The 17,830-nt window shown below is 39.8% G+C and overlaps 1 protein-coding gene across 2 annotated transcripts in view; it reads left to right on the plus strand.

Moving 5' to 3' along the window:
* The window catches only part of LOC104941699 (gamma-adducin-like), a 42,856-nt gene extending 35,642 nt beyond the window's left edge, over positions 1-7,214 (plus strand). Inside the window, exons 14-15 of one of the 2 annotated variants that reach the window (XM_010766833.1) lie at positions 1,728-1,820; positions 4,409-7,214. In XM_010766833.1, coding sequence (XP_010765135.1) covers positions 1,728-1,820; positions 4,409-4,659 — 344 coding nt within the window. In that variant the 3' untranslated portion in view covers positions 4,660-7,214. The remainder of the gene's footprint in view (positions 1-1,727; positions 1,821-4,408) is intronic. The other variant, XM_010766834.1, reaches the window with a different exon arrangement.
* The last annotated feature ends 10,616 nt before the right edge of the window (positions 7,215-17,830 follow it).

Raw genomic sequence — 17,830 nt, forward strand, 5'->3', positions numbered from 1 at the left:
GTCTGTATAGTCTGTCTGTCTGTCTGTCTCTCTCTCGTCGTCGTCGTGTCGTCGTCGTCTGTGTGTGTGTGTGTGTGTGTGTGTGTGTGTGTGTGTGTGTGTGTGTGTGTGTGTGTGTGTGTGTGTGTGTGTGTGTGTGTGTGTGTGTGTGTGTGTGTGTGTGTGTGTGTGTGTGTGTGTGTGTGTGTGTGTGTGACACTAAGATAGCAGACCGAACAGACAGCAGGCCTTCACACCATGATCGGAACCCGTTGCTATGACACTGTTGCCCCCACAGCCCCACCAATCCCCGGTGGCCAATCTGGGTGCAAGCTGGAGACCGTCTGTAGTGCCCTGATATATGCCTGGGCCACACACACACACACACACATACATACAACCACACACACACACAAAGGTTTTGCCTGTGATGAGGTGTGTCAAGTCCACCCTGTATATCATTTTTGAAGTATAATTGTCAAATCTAATACAATTAGGCACATGCGGTGAAGTATAAAGGAGCATATTGCAGCCATAATTGCTTTGAGGTGCACTTTTATTGGTCTAAGTACTTTTTAACGTGACAACACGCATGCAGCTTACTCTCTAATAAAAAATGCAACAACTTCAAACTGGGTTCACTCTTCAAAACGTGACTTTATGCATGTTACATCTGATACAGAAGTAACATACACACACCAGGCTGTTATGCAACCCTGTTCTATATGCCGTGACGCTAACTGTATGTGTAACCCTGAATGTGCTAATTAATGTGTTCGGTAAGTGATATGGGAATGTCATTCATTCACACAAATCAGTTTTAAAACTAATGAAGCTGCTAAAGCTGAGCTAGACTCTAACATTTACTCTATATGTACAGAAGCTGTTTTAAAAGCTGATTTCATCATGTGAGTGATACAGAAACTTATTCCAGAAGTGCTTAGTTAGTTCAGGAGGCAGGAGTGGATCTTTTACAACAGTTCCCTTAGAAGAGTAAGGAAATGAGGCCCATCGAATTTTTGTATTACCCCGAGAAAGGGTATCAGGGTCATATGGTTAATCAATGTCGCAATTCTATAAAAAGTAGATTTTCTTAATAATAAGGAGAGAATCAGTGACATAAAGCATATGTCTGTCAAATCGTATATACTAATTAAATAGCTTTTTTGTGAATTTTTAACCAGAGATTGTTAAAAATTATTATTTTGGTTAACAATATCATCACTAAACATCACATCCACCTATAATGCTCAGCCCTAGCTGTTGATATAGTTAATCTCCTTCTCTTTAAAAGTGCCTGATAATGCATCATATTTGAAAGCTTCATAATAAGGCGGTAATACATGACCCACTTTATTAGCAGGTTTTGTGTTAGCATGTGTCACAGGGAGCTAGCTGCTCTGGAAATAACACCTTCAGCCCTTAGGTTTCCTGTCCGGGCGTCTGTGCATATCAGTGGGATCTTAAGGCTCAATACAATATTACAGCCACCAGGAGAATCACATGACAAACGAGTGAGGATGAACAGACAAGGACTTTTGTAAATGTTGTGTCAAAGCAGCTGTGCATGGCCTGATTCTAACATGTGTGTTACCACTAATCTCTCCAACTCTCTCACCTCCCTCTCCCTTCATCCCCCTCCCCAACCTCTCATCCCACTCACCCCTGCTGTCGTCCTGCTACTTCAATCCTCTACACCACCCTGCAATCCCCTCATCCCTCCCTCACCCCCTCCCCCCTGCCTGCAGATGGAGAGCACGAGCTAACCTCCGACGACGGCTCCTCTCTCTCTCAGTCTCTCTCTCTCCCCCAGTCTCCGCAAAGCACTCCAGCTAAAGAAGGTATAACTCACCCAGGGGGAGAGACACTGTGTCAGAAAGATCTTCAGTGCCTTGCTGTGTGTCTTTAACACCAGATGTGTGTTTAAGTGTGTGTGCAAATTAATATGAAATGGACTAAAAGCTCCCTATGCAATGCCTGATCCGTGCTATGAGGATGCAATGCTCCTACTCTAATGAAACCGCAATAATATCCCATCAACTCTATTCTAAACCTAATTAGATGTGTATCCTAAATACATAGCTGCTGTTGGTCATTAGAACTCACCCATACCCACCAGGAGTGATGAAACAACCTTTAGAGCACTTTCTCACTCGAGTAACATAACAAAGGACAGTTTTTAAAGCACATGTTTATACATTTGAGAACAATATATCATTTACAATATCAGAATCAAGTTGTAAGGACTCAGTTATTATTCATTACAGCAGCAATTTTCTTAACCTTACTTGAACTGCCTGCCTTGTTGGGGCATTCAGGGACATGTCACATTTCAGTGGATGCCAAACCCACACCTTTTTAATTCAAGACCAAATGTACATACATTAATTCATAATAGCTATGTTAGCTTTATTCTTTGTCCTCTGGATTTGATTGTAAAGTAATGGTTTTACAATTTGGGAAAATGTTGATCTTATTGATTTACTTTGGCCAAGATTCAGAAAAAAATATCCATACCACTGATGACTTTACATAAAGTATAAAGCAAGAGTCAGGTGATGGTATGACATGCTCAGCATTAAGATGTTAAGCACAAATAAGTCTTCTATGACCTCATTGGCTTTAATTGAGAATTCAAATGTTATCATTTTAAAAGGAAAAACATAGGTGTCATACAATAGCAAATTTAGTGTTTTACAGAGTTCAATAGTTACAATATGTGTGACCGATTTAATGATGAACAACATTTACATTTGTTTTCAAAATATTGATCACAAAGTCTTTAGCTAGCTAACTGTGTATCTTGAATTTTAGAGTGTCCTTATATGCACTGCCAACTCAAATTGTTTAAACACATTCCCATCAGCACGAGATCCTTTTCTTCTCTTGCCTTTGGTGTAAATCATGACAGACCTGCCGGGTTGGAAACATGAGCTTGCTATGATGTCATCACATGATTTCTGGGTATTGAATGTCTCTTGCTGCCATTTAGATCTACAGTCCCATATCTATTAGCCAGACATTCTTGTGTCTGACATTTGAAGCCAGTATGTTGCCTCTTAGAGAGACAAAGATCACAGCGGCCTCTCCACATGTTGTAAATAATGACACTGAGATTGACTTCCTGTCAGCTTCCCCCCAGCACAAACACTCAAAACCACACAATGAGTAACAATTAATCCACAACGGCTCACACTGGCTCAGGGGACCCTTATTCTCTGACTCCACAACTATGAGTTGCTGTGCTGAAACCAGGTTGCTGTGCTGAAACCAGGTCAATTGTTGTGTGAGTTGTTAATTGTGTCTGCTTTTTTATTTTTATTTTTATTTTTATAATACAATAGGTTGCTGTGCATTCTCCACATATAGAAAGTGATGTGACATTAGCAGAACTGTTACGATAACACTCATTAAGAGAGTGGGTTTAGGCCCCTTTTTTTAGGATAAAGGGAGGACAGACTCTTGGCTATCAGGTCACTGGATTTTAACACAGGCACGTCATTAAATATGTAGAGCACTGGGACAGCCTGTCTCTGCGAGTGAAGCAAAAGTTCATCGTGCAGTTCAGATGGTAACGGTGGGTTTGATGCAGCAAAGCCTCACTTTGGTCACATGAGCATTGTGAGGTTAGACACAACCACATGAAGACCTGTAAAATACAACGCAACCCAACACAGTACTCCTGCAAATACTATAACTTGGAGAAGCTTATTAATATATTTGTATTTGATAGTGATAGACCATGGTAATAAACATTAGTAGTTGGCAAACATGCTAATTTAAGTCTTTTGTCCTTAGCCTATGACTTAGCTGAGACTGCAGGAGAGTATTTGGTCGACTATCTTTTTTAAGTTGGGCTTGTTTTTATTCTGTAATTATATTATTTACAAGCTGTCATTTATTCTTAAAACTGTTACAGCTGTTCACGTTGGCAAGCTCAGTCCTTGTCTGATGGATTCATTACTGATAAATACTGATCAAATTAAACGGTTAGCTTAAAATTAAAAAGATAATATAATTGATTAAATGAATGATAAGGATATGAAATTGCAAAAACTGAAAAGCCAAAAATTATACTTCGCATAACAACATATCCCTAAAGGTTTTTATGACGTATTTTAGCCTGTGTGTGCTGGTTTTAGTTTATTTTTGTTATTTCTCAACATATTATTTACCACAAATATATTTCATATATGTTTTATTTATACCATCAGTTTGGATTTAGCTTTTAGTATCTCACTATTTTTCACTACTCTATCATGAGAACTTGTACTCACATTAGTCATATGAAGTGTAGGTCATACGTGTATTTATGAGTTGTGTGTGCTCCCTGTTAATAGGGTGTGTCTGGCACAAACAAGTGAAACTGACATGTCTTTGTTTCTTGTTCCGTGTCCTCATCTGACCTGTGTCCCCCCTCCCCCCTCAGACAACCACACGGGCCTTATGAACGGCAAAGAGGACCACGGCGACGTGGACACAGATCTGTGCAAGCGCGTGAGCCAGCTGACCACCAGCGTGGAGAGCGTGGAGATCACTGTGCGCTCGAGCGAGAAGATCAAAGAGGCGCTGTCCCCCGAGAGCTCGCCCTCCAAGTCGCCCAACACCAAGAAGAAGAAGAAGTTCCGCACCCCGTCCTTCCTGAAGAAGAACAAAAAGAAAGAGAAGACGGAGGCCTGAGAGCAGACAGAGCACCGTCTGAAGAAGAAAGAGGGGCGGCAGCCGTTCTGTTAACGTCTGTGTTTTTACTTTGTCTCCGTTTTCCATGTCCTCTTATGATTTGAATTTTATTTGAATTTTTTTAACAAATGCTTTTATGTGCAAAAGGCAGTAGAACGGATTACATAAAAAAGGAATTGGTTTGCAACAGAAAAATCTCCTTCTGCAAAAAAGACAATAATGTTTGTGAAAGTTTGTGATGAGCATGCGGTGCCACAGATTGAGGCTGCAGCAGGTTGGGGGTCTATAACCTCTTCACCTAGGCAGCACCCTAACAGTCCTCTTCAGAGGCCTTCGGGTGTCATTTGAGGAGATTTAAATCCTGAATAACTGGCTCCTCTTGTGGTGTTTCCCAGGCCGAAAAATATAACTTGAAACCACCTCGCGTATTGCTTGCTACAAAATAGATTGTGTTGTAAAACTGCACAAGTTGAAACTAGACCTTCTTTTAAGACTCTTCCGGTCTTTTAATTTTTAGTTTTCTGGTCACCTGACTCTGAATAGGGAACTGAGAGGCTGCATGAAATTTGAAGTCACACTGGAAATCTGGTCTCAGAAAAAACAGCCACAGAGTTTGAGTTGATTTATTTACTGTGAGGTTTTCTCTCCGCTCTCTCACGCTTCTGTAGCTTCTCTTCCGCTGATTGTGGCCGAACAAGAAGACGAGTTTAAGAGTGGATAGTGAGGACGAAGGCTGGCAGTTTAGCACAACTACGTTGACACAATCTCAGAATATTTATGTAGCATTTTCATATCTTCTCCTCTTCATCTCAATGTTTTTTTTATTTGGGGGGGGGGTTGCCAAACTAAACGGAAGAAAAGAAAAACAATCTAATTTTAGTAAAGCGTCAGTTTTTCTAGTTTTTCATCTCATGAAATGTTATCTTTTTTTATCAAACACAAATTTGGTATTAGTCAACTCTGTTTTGTACTCATTTGTAAGCTTTCACAGAGAATTACAGATGTTACGCATGTTTTCTCTTTTTTGCAAGAACTGAATTTATACGGCTGACTATGTCCTGTAGTAATGCCTGATTGCTCAAATGTTATTCTAATAGTACAGAGTACACAAATGTACTATATAACACAGATATATGAAAACTGGATATGTTGGCTATAGATTTTTAACGATATATTTTTTATTTTATTGTGCTGCACTTTTCTCGTGGTATATAACACATTTAGTGGCAGGTGGTTTCACCAGTGAAGGAAATTGTGAAGTTTCTGATAAAAGATGTGCAAGTAGCAAGCGAGGCACGGTGCCAGAGAGAGGTCAGGACCCAGCAAGTGAGTCAAATGGAGAAAGAATGATCTTTCATTGGTGTCACATGAATGATCTCTACTTCTCAACAAAACGGGAAGTGTAGTGCGGAAACTACCAGCAGTAGCCAGCTCAAATGAGTCATTTGGAGTCGTGAAGTTCGAAGAGGTGACAACTTTTATTTTGGTGTGTTTTTTTTTAAGCCATATTGTAATAATTTTTTCCACCATTGTTTTTAATAATCAGACAAGGGTTGCGTTTCTCGTCTGCCTGCATAGGCGTCAAGGAGCCGAACAAAACCTCCCTAAAATCACCCCAGTGACTGCATCGACACCCCTCAGGCTCCCCAAAAACTTTTTTCTGTAGCTGCATTTATAGCAGCTACGTTTCCTCTCTTAATTCTCCGTTTATTTCCTCCCGCAACTGGAACATTTTGGAGGTCATGTGGACATTATATTTGTATTGCTTGCTCTGCGAGCCCGCTTGTCATTTCAGCGTTTAAAGCCTCCCCTCATGTAATTTCTCTTGTAAACACGTTGGTGTGGTAACTGTCAGTTGACCCACAGTTGAACTCTGCAAAGCCAAAGTGTGATGGGTTGCCACATATTCTCCTCCCCCCGCAGTTTAACCAGATGTACCAATATCCCAGCTAGCAATGTGAAGTATTGGATTTGGGGGCAGGGTTTAGGGACACATCTTTAGCTGTGTTAAATGATAGCTTTTGGCTCTGGGTAAAGAGCTGAGGTCCCACAAATGAGAGATAGAGAAAGGAGGTGTGAGTTTGGAAATGGAAGTGCTTATGTGTGTGTAGTAAAGAGGAAAAACCGGACACTAACGCACCATGTTTTTATCACTCAAAATGTCTTCTTTTCTCAAACCATCTCTCCTTCTGGAAACTATTTCTTTCATCCTCCATTTGTATCGCAGTACGCTTTTTTTCCTTCTTTTAGTTTGCAGAGAGCACTAGGCTTTTTTATTAACCATTTTATGAGCATAAATTGCTTCCAGATGAACTGAATGTGCATTGCATCCCTTTATTTTTCACCTCTGTTTCCGACTGTTTGCACCTTGCTTTACTAATGCCTCTCTATCCATCTTTTTTCTGTTTAAAAAAAAAATTGCTTTGGCATGCCAGAATGAGCCAAGCTACTTTGTGACCTGTGAAAATCCTATATAAAATGGTTATCTAATGGAGTTGCTCTTAGATGTATTGCTAATCAATGTAAATTCACAAATAAAACTGTATTTTAAGAAACGGACGCTCATTATTCATGTTTGGTCACCACAATTTGCTTCATGCCTCAAGGGTTCTTTTTTAAGTTCAACATAATCCATACACACTCATGTTCCTTTATGCCATTATAATGAATTGAGCAGGTATATGAAGTGTAAACAGTTTTAAAAGCTGAATTATTCATGATATATTACAGTATTTTAGAAGAGCTTCAAATAGAATGGTCTTTCCTGAAATACTGTTCTTGAGTGTTAAATGAGCAGGAAAACTGGTGCCTTGTTTCCCCTCTATTCATGAGAATGAGTATATATTTTTTGTGTGAATAGTTTAATCAGTAAGTCATGGCAAATGTATGGCAATACAAGTGAAATGTTACAATGATCATAACATATGCATAGGAAATGCAGAAGCACTTGAGCAGAGAGAGCACAATGACACTTGACACATTTGGATATTAAAACAACGAGGGCAGTAAAAGAGAAGGTATTTTCTCAAATAAATTCACTCCAGAATTGTACCAATCAATATGAAATATATTTTGTTATTGAAAGAAATACTGTATTTTATTTTGTATCCCTGTAAATTAGTGTATACTTTAGTATTTGTTAAGCAGTGGTGTCTGTGCAGGAGGACCTCCACAATGTTTACTGGTGTAGGAAAAAGAAACTTATTACCCGTAATCCCTGGTTAGTTTTTACCTATAAAATAAAAATATTTAAATCAAAAATTAACTAGTGCCTACTTTATTACCCACAATACAACTCTACCCCAGGGAGTTTAGTCCGTTCCTGTTATGCTAGCAGAAGCTAAAGTCGTAAGCTCACTTTTTTCTAACTTTATTCCCAAATGTGTACTTGAAAGCCCTTTTTAGGTTGCGCCCCTTTTCGTTCTGTGCTCCAAAAACAGTAGAGCAAGCTTGGTCACAGCAGAAACAACTTTCCCATTTCCTTTTAAACTGATTATGCTACGTATGTTCAAAGCTAAGATTACTATGTAACATCCAGTACATTGTTGTCGCAACCTTGACCTACATATTACATTGTTTATTGCCACATCAAGCTGTTAACTTAACGTCATTAAGTTAGCTAATGTTAGCTAAACATGAGCTAACTAGCTAGCCAACACTAAATAAAAAAGGACCTAATATCAGATCACCAATGACGGTTGCTGACATATTTTTAAGATGATGTGAATCATCGTTAGCCAGAAGAATTCAAGGCTAACATTATTTTGTTTATATTATCTCTGTAAGTCTACGTTCAGCACAGAAGTAACTTTTTTGGTGGTAATCATTTTTGATATACACAAAGTCCAACCTCCTGACAAAGGTTGCCTTAGTGAAGGTTATCACCCTGAATATTTCCCTCAAATGTATACTGTACCTCTTGCGTTTGCTTCTTGGCGTTTCCTTTTTCAAGCTTGTCCAACATTGCAACTGTAACTAAGGGGGGCGGGACTTAGGATTGGGTGCCTACTCAAGTAACATCACTTGATCTTTCATATCTCCCTTTTAGTGCAACAAAGGCTTCATTCAACTTTTTCCACACACAAAGTAGCAATCCCCAAAGACCTTTAAACAGACGTTGATGTTTAAAATCAGTGGAGTTCCCCAGATTTAAAGTTCAAGTAAAGGTTGCGAGCCACCAACAATGGCTATGCTGTTCTAGTTGTTTTCTAGGTGTAGGTGTGACTTTTTGTTTGGCGTTCCTTAATGTGTCCACAGATGCTCTCTTTACTGCCAAAGAGTCTGCTCTTAATATCCAACTGCACTCTTTCCAGCCACAACGGGGACGTCCGTCTCCTGTTGGTAGAAACCTGTCCCATCTGTGATGCACAGCGAGCATGGACTTTCCACTAGTTCCAGGAAACTTGGGACGTGTGTGTATATTAGCAGCCAATGTGCCTTGACTGCCTTTATATCCTCAGATGCAAAACAAAATATGCAAAATTAATTTCATGATATGTGCGAACATCCCTGTGAGATGTCTTTCTGTGATCTTTCGTTATCTGCTAATTGACCATGAAATTGTTTTTACTCCGAACCCCTAACATGTCCCTTCCCTTACGTGTAGCGTCCTCAAATAATCTTCCCACCAAAATGTTTATCCTTTTGATGCTATGTTGCTGCAATTATTGATGTTTGAGATGTCCATAACTTCTTAGGATGTCTCTTCTTTGAAGGGGTTAGAAATGTAAGTAACAATGCTTTCTCACCTTAGCCAATTTTAGCTTATACTCTCCTAGGGAAAATAAAACCGCTCAGCGTCTACAACTATCATCAAAAATCATACCTTTTAGTACACTTATACACAATATATTAAAGTTTACACTCTGAGAAATGCCTGAAGTTTATTTTATCGCAATATAATGTATTTTAGAGAAAGGAAACTTTAACACAAATGTTAACAATTATTGGATTCACTAAGGCACTATAAGAGACACATCAGTGTGTTAGGGAAAAGAGAATATGTCCTGGACGTTTGTTTCTCATTTCTGTTTTACATGTTGCTAGGTGTATCTACCATATAAAGTATTTACAACACTGTTATCCTGCCCTGGCATCAGTGAATGTGATATCAGTATACAGCACTTTATTTGGCAGCGTTCCTGATATGAACAATAAAAGCGCATGAGCAATCTCGTGATTCGTGTGTCTCGTGTTTGTGGAAAGATTAAATCTGTTGATGGCACTTTGATCAGTAGTGTGATGGATATTCAATTACTGCTTCTTATAACTACTGTAAGGTTATGACTAAGAGGTTATTACATTTGTTTATTGTTCAGACTTTGACTGGTGTATGGAAAGACAAATAAGAAATAAAACTGTTCCCTTTCGATATTGTGATGGTTCAATAAAGCTTCCTCTAATAAAATGTCTTCCTCTTCCCGTATAGCAGAAAAGAACAATGCAAGATATGTGTATTTATTATTTCCAACATGTTAAAGTACAGTATACGGTCAATTGTTTTTTAGTCAAGCAAAGGTATTGATCACACAGTTAAGAGTGTTGTTGAATTTGTAAAGATCTTTTTCTAACTTTCTCATATTTTGTCTATTGGCTTGTGTTTTCATAAGTTGCCCTGCATTAAGACTTCATGGCCACCACCAGAAACTAGTGTCCCATTTTAGACTCAAGCTCTTCAACATATATACACACACTTACATTACACAAAAACACACACGCCCTCCGATTGCATCATGTTCAGCACAATTAAGGAGGTGAAGGGAGGCTTCTCCTCTCCAGACAGCACCACGCTGTGAGTGTCAAAACAATGAACCTACTTGCGTCCAGATGGATGATCTGCTAGCGGAGTGTTAAAGCCATGATATATTTCTTCTCAGAGAAACCCCCGCACTCCTCCCCTCACACACACACACGCACATGCAATGTCCCACCACGTCCTACCCGACCAGACACCCCACTCTTCCAAGGTTCACTTCCACCAGAGACTGCTGTGATGCCCAGATGCCACTGGGATGAATTAGGGACTGATAAACAACATAAGGGGTCAGTTAGGTCTCTGCACAGATACACACCCCATGGGACCACACACACACACACACACACACACACACACACACACACACACACACACACACACACACACACACACACACACACACACACACACACACACACACACACACAGTCATACAAGCTGGTGGTACATTATCTTCCTCCAATATGTATTTTTCTGTGTGAGAGAGAACATGACGCATGAAGAAAAGGATAGATTGTGACTTGCTGACTTGCCATGATTTAAATGTCCTTGACACAGAAAAACAATGTTTGATTCTTTACCCGTCTTTGTGTTTCATGTGGTTTCACATAGCAATAGTTGTTTGGTGGGGACACTTTTATCCAACATGCATTGCTATGTGTCTTTTGAGCAGGGCAGTTTTATGTGAATCAAAGCCTAGAGCCATGCTATACCCTACTCAATGCTTGTAGTTGCAAAGACCTGCTATAGTGGTAAAGTAAAGCGGTTGTAATGTGTCTAACTGTGAATATAAGCAGTTTTCAGCAATAAAAAGCTGATTATCTTATGGATTAACAGTAATTGACCAACTGCTCCATCAAATTCTTGAAGATGTAATATGTTCACTTTGTGCTAAGCAAGTCAGGTTTTCATTTATGGCCTCCTAATATTTAGTGTATTGAAGGCTGACATTATAGATATATCTTATGTTGTTTGGGAAACTAAGACAAGGAGATCTGCTTAGCAGCATGTTGGTGTTTTATCATTCCTCCCCCAACAAGCAACACAGCGCCATTTTTTAGCATTGACATTCAAGTACACGGGACATTTGGAGTCCTCAACAAAGGCCCAATGGTCAGAGAAACAAGCATGCGATTGAGGGCTGAGTGGGACTCTCGTTAAAGGGTGAAAACAGTGAAAAAAATATTCATTTCTAACAGAACATTTTACAAACATGAGTAGATTTCTGATCAACTGATATAATTCAATTGAATACATTTATGTTTCAAATTCCTTTAATCCCAATAACTCTGTTAGTTGCAATGATCACTGGACATAGGATACAAAGCAGGAACTAGTGACTTCATATGCACTTTTACTCAAATGAAATATCAGCCTTGAGGCATTCTTCAGGACATAGACATCACATACAGTAGGTCATGCTTTTGTTTAACAATACAAATGACCTCACCTTATAAACCAGCCAATATGAGCAGTTGCTACATGTTGGAGTTAATCATTAGTGAAGTGCACTTAATCAAAATGTGGGGGCTCCTACTGACTCCAGCTCTGGAACATATTAAAAACTGCTTTATACTGTCTCGCAATTAACAGATCCATGTGACAAATGCAGTGACCACTGAGAGGAATTAGTGGCATGGATTGCCTTTAGCCACAGTATCATTTGTTCTCCTAGATATTCACTCCCCTCCCATTGTAGAATGAGACCTGTATCCTTTTGCTATAGGAAATCTAATCCTCCATTGGAAATCCATAGCATCCTATTTCCTCTTCACTTGTTCAATACACTACTAGCATAGGCTGGGTTTCTGTATAAGCTAGATTTATTTGGTTTAACAGAGCATACGTGCAACATAAGTGTTTAAGTATATGTGCAGTATCACATTAACAAAGCTGATCATTTGTTAGTATGGTTATAAACAGTTTTAGGGAGGAATGTTGTTTCACAAAGGGGATGATAGAGAGACATGTTTGTGCATCGTCAGCAGAAAAGGGAAGAGCTATGGCTACTCACTGTGATCTATAGCGCCTTGTCAACCACACACACTGCCCTTTTAACCTCCTTATCACCAGAAACCAGGGATCTAGGAAGGAAGAGAAAGAGAAGCGCCTGAAGTGTGCTGATCTAAGCTGCGGTTGAGAGGGCGTTGCTATGTTGTCACGCAGGTTAAGATGATGGCTTGAACTGGCGAAAATAATCTAAACTGGGCCAGACTACTAGGTTGGACTGGAGGGAGCTACAATAGGCTAAATAGTGCATGGTTTGGTTGCCCCCAGGCGTGACTCCACTCAATGAAATTGACCTAAAGAGGGCTGGAATGGACTAGTAGACTGACAACAGCTGAACTGGATTTGACATGGCCTGACTAGAGAGAAAACAAATAAATAAATGGAACTATATAAATATAACATGGGGATTGTCTAAATGTATCTTCGGACACCGGAAGATATTCATAAATAATGTATTTTAATATATCATACCCCAAGGTAAAATGATCATCAGCAACTACTCACCTCTTGTTATATAAAATTATTGCATACCTCCACTGTGAAAGAAGAACAAAACACAAAGAAATGTTTTTACGTAAATGGGTTCAGTTTGCAAACTCTCCCACAACTCACACAGTATAATCCAAGTCTCATTTATCATGTTCCATGCCTACTATAAAACCTGCTAAAACCTCACTGACAAAAATCACCTACACAACACGCCACCAGTCTTAGCGTCCAAAATGCTTTAAAGAAAAAGGTTCAAATGAAAATGATTGTGTTTGGGAAGTAGTGAGGATACAATACATATTTGTAACTCCTAGTATGTGCCTGTCGTGCCTGTGAAGACTTGTGGAGGTCTAGTTGGATAGATTTATAGTCTACAGTTAAATTTGGTTAAAAGGCTCGTAACATTTCTGTATGGTCAGTGTGTTTCCCACAGTATCATTAAGCCAAATAAACTAGATCCAGACACAACCAGAGTATTTATTTAAAAAATGCCAGGCATCCTAAGCCTAAGGAAGAAGTGAAAGCACCACGTGGTTGTTGGGCAGCAGAGTTTCAAACCAGTTGAGCCCACAGGGTGAATGCCATGAATTGGATTTCACTTCTATGTCCTCTTTTGACCTATGTTGTACTGAGTTGATTGAAACACCCATTTTCACCCTATCCATTACAACCCCCAGGAATAGGGGGTGTACATGTTTGCTGACAATGTCCTAATAGAGACACTGTATGGTTTTCTTTTTCCTATATTCTCCTCCCTCCCTTCCTTTCTACCTTCCTTCCTTCCTTTCATCCTCTATCTGCCACACCCCATTAAAAAAAGCGGGGTGGGGGAGGAGCGTAAGACAACTACAGTAATGCCTAACTCCCTCACCAAAGGGGTGCATCTGCCATAAAGGGGGTCAATAAGGGGGTGCAACCAGGCTTCTGAGAGCTGTGTCTTGTGGGTAGCTCCTCTTCTTATGTGTGAGCCACTATCTACAATGGATTGCTGAAGGGAGGCTTGGATTTCCCTAAGTGACGCTGATTAATGACTGAGAATGCAGACAGATCCTTCTCCTCCTTATCAGTACAAGCCCATACTTATCTAGCCTTGAAGTGTCAAGTGAAGTGTGCCTTTGAAGGAACGTTTTGACTTGCTAGGCGCTTTCACACCGGAGTACTTTTCCCTTTTAGTTCCGATAGTTCCTTGGATTTTGCGTTCACACCAAAAAGAGAACTTAGTTGATGAGAACTTTTCCCCCCTTTTCAGTCCCTGCTAGAAAAAAGTTCCAATTTCTGATTGGGTGGGCGAATTGCAAACCACGCCCCGTAAAACTCGGAAAAGTTTTGTGAAGCCGCCATCGTATTTGCTGGCATTAGCATGGGACTCCCAGCTTCTACTGAAGCCAGTCCCCAACTCCAGGGACTTCCGGCCGGGGTCTTCGGGCGGCAGTATACGCCGTGAAGTGGTTTGCGGCCTGCCAGTAAACCCAAAGCAGAAGAAGAAGAAGTGACGTCAGCGGCTTCATTTCAGCTTCATTTGCGTAATCTTCCCTCAGGGACTTATTCTGGTGTGAATCGGTGTGAACACAATCTTCTCTTTAGTTCCATGGGGGAACTAGGTGCTGGGAACTAAGTACGGCAAAGTACTTGGTGTGAAAGCGGCTATTGAAAGTTAAATTCAAAGTCTTTCAAGTGTAGAAAAAAAGTTTCTTGACAAGTTTAGGCAGCTACAGTTGATATTTTTTGGAGAGCGCAACAAGCTATAAACACAAGACTGACAGAATATCATGTTTTGGTTGCCAATGTGTTAGCATATACTGTGGCTGCCTGTTTCTTATTCAGCTGATACAAACTATAAGGATTCATATGGAGTTATTGTTCTGGCCCCCACAGTGTTATTCCAATATTAATATTCCTTTTAGCTTTACAACTATTATTTAGCTGCTAAAAGTTCAACTGTGTACGCTAGCTAGTCCCGCATGTGTCTTTTATTTGGTGCTTAGCAGGTATTGAATACTAGCTTCCTGTTAACAGGTTGATGATGAGACTGGTAAGATTAAAGCCAAACCGCAAAGCTGTGGGCCGTAAAACGAAACCATCGAACAAAAAGATAATTAAACAAAAGCAAACTGTTCTCTGTGGATTTGGGACTTAAACTGATATCAATTCCATTACACGTTGTCAGGTAAAGCATTGTTATGAGAAAAATATTGATTTGTGCAGCATTAAACATTTCTGCCTGAATTTACTTAGAAGCAGAAGATCTTCATCAGCTAAAGACACATCTGACGCTAAAAAGTTGTTATGACAATTATCAAACACTTGCCTTTTTTAAAAGACAAGCATTTAGCATGCACTGAGTTATGTTTCTGATTACCTGATGAGTTTATGTCCAATATTCACAATCTCACGAACATCTTGGTGATTCCCAGTTTGTGTTTGACTTCCTTACGCGGTGATGCTAACTTTGTTTTCTGGCATTAGATGCTGGGCGGGTAGCACACAGTGGGATATTTATAACTTATATATCTATGGATGACATCAACAATTCTGATTTGTGCAACTTTAAACTTTTGTTCTTTGGTTGAATTGTAGGAACAATTCAGGAGCTTATGTTTCAAGGGTTATTGCCAAATGAGGAAAGCCAGCCATATTAAAATGTTAAGCCATCCCATTGAGTGGATCTTCATGCAGAATTATTTGGACTGAACCAGGTGGTATTTCATTCAGGGATCTATTTATATGTTGTAACCACAGCCTTCTGAAAGAAGCTTTGTAATTGTAAAAACAGGAGGGAGAAAGTCTTCAAGAGACGAAACTAACTCATTCAAAATATTAATTTCAGTAGATACCAATGGTATTACTGAGCAGCAAAGACATACTGTGTGAGTCTCATAATGCTATTCATCTCCAGCACTTGAGATGTGTGTTATGTACACACAGACACCATATCGTCCCCCTGGGAGCCGCCAATCGTTTTGTCTGGCCTGGATCCCTCTTTTGTCTCCCTCCTTCTCTCTCCCCCCAAGTCCTGCCTTCTTATCCTCGCCCCCCCACCCATGTCCCAAAACCTGATATTAAAAAAGGATTACCAAAAAACCACATGGGTAATTTCCTGCCGCCCTGAGAACTATCCCCCTGTTGAGAAGACTCCCAAACCTCTTTCTACTTCCTACCTTCCCTCTCTATCTCCCTCCATCTCTCTATGGGCTGTGAGTAGAGATTTGGAGGGGCGACAACCACAACAACAGCGGCGGGATGGTGGGGTGAGGATGGTTTTAGGGGGAGGCAGAAGTCTATTTCTCCCTGACCTTGCTCTCTCCATAGTCTGCCAGCTGAGATTTGGAGGGCAACAACAACTGAGGGGGATTGGGAAGGGAGGAGGGAGGAGAGGCAGAAATGTGACTCCCCAATGAGCATCTCTCTGCTGAGGCGAGAAAGAGGAAAAAGAGGAGAAGAGGTGGATGTAGGCAATGAAAGGCACAGGGGAGGAGAGGTGTAGCAGACAGAGGAGGGACGTGGAGAAGACCAGAGGGAGGGGAATATTAGGAAAACTTTCTGCTCGGTCATTTCCTTATGCTATCGAGGAATTTGAGCTCCTTATTGCAATGTGAGAGGACTCATGACAGAGTGTTGTTTAGAAATGAAGCTGTCAGGGATGAGTAAATACAGCAACATGAGGAAGGGTTTACTTTATTATTTTTTAAACCTGCACTTTTAAAGGCATTCAATTAAAATATAAATTTCAATCCAAAAGTTATGACAGTATTTAGTGGTTTATCAAAATGAGATTTTCAGCCGTCGCTTTTCAAATAGTAGATATTTGGACTGTCAGCTAAAATATCAAAAATGAATATTAATAGAACAGAATCAATTTACCTCCCCAAAATACATTTGCATGTATATTACTTCTTATGTTCAGCTGATGCAAGAGATCTCCAGGCTGACATCACTACTGCAGTTCATAAAGACAGAACGTAGACAGAATGTTAAACATTGCCGTAAAAATGTATATTACAGGATTAATTATTGTTCAGGATTTTATATGGATCTTCTTAAAATTTCTAATCACATTTGCTGGCAGAATTTGCTCGATGTCATGCTTCCCTCGAGGGAAATCATCTTCATTAGCTGTCGAGACTGAAACCACTTTTATACAATAACACTGTCTTTGATGTGGGATCACGTACAAGCTTTAAACTGACATTTCGACCCTCTCACAGAAGTGATGAGCCATTTGTGACCCGTGTTACACACAGGTATGCAGCACAGTCATGGGTCAGTTTACACACTGACCCATTCACACCAGTGTCAAACAATCCCAGGTCAACCGGTGGCCCAGAAGCTTCTGCAACATTGTTCTAACATCCTTTTGAGTGAAGCTTTGTTTTAGCTCAGAGATTAAATAGCGACCCTATGACTGAGTAGCTACATTTCTTCAATGTCACATTTCTGTACATTGTGTAAGTTATGTTGTTTCCCCAAAGAGAGTAATTCAATATAATTTCCAAAATGTAATGATTTACCTTGTTTTGTCCGATGTAGCTAGTGCCTTTCATTTAGATTTTAGAGTTAGAACAGGAGATACATAGATAAATAGATAGATATATACTTTATGAATCCCAAATTGGGAAATTATTTTTGTTACAGTCAACATTAAAACACAAATACTTAAAAAGTGGAAAAGAGAAGCAGTGAATGTTAGGCTATTGTGTTAAAAAGAAGTGACTTACATTTAAATAGACTAGAGTACTTAACAGCTGGAACACAATGTTCTGCATTGTACGATAAGATAAGATAGTACTTTATTGATCCCAATTTGGGAAATATTTGAATACGGTTTTACATTCACAATATGACACACATTAACCTTTAACATCTACTACACAGTTAACCAACAATCCTCCTTAGCTGCAGTGCAGTTCTAATCTACAC

The sequence above is a fragment of the Notothenia coriiceps genome, unplaced genomic scaffold (genome assembly GCF_000735185.1).
Source record: "Notothenia coriiceps isolate Sejong01 unplaced genomic scaffold, NC01 NC01_scaffold00003728, whole genome shotgun sequence".
Taxonomy (NCBI): domain Eukaryota; kingdom Metazoa; phylum Chordata; class Actinopteri; order Perciformes; family Nototheniidae; genus Notothenia; species Notothenia coriiceps.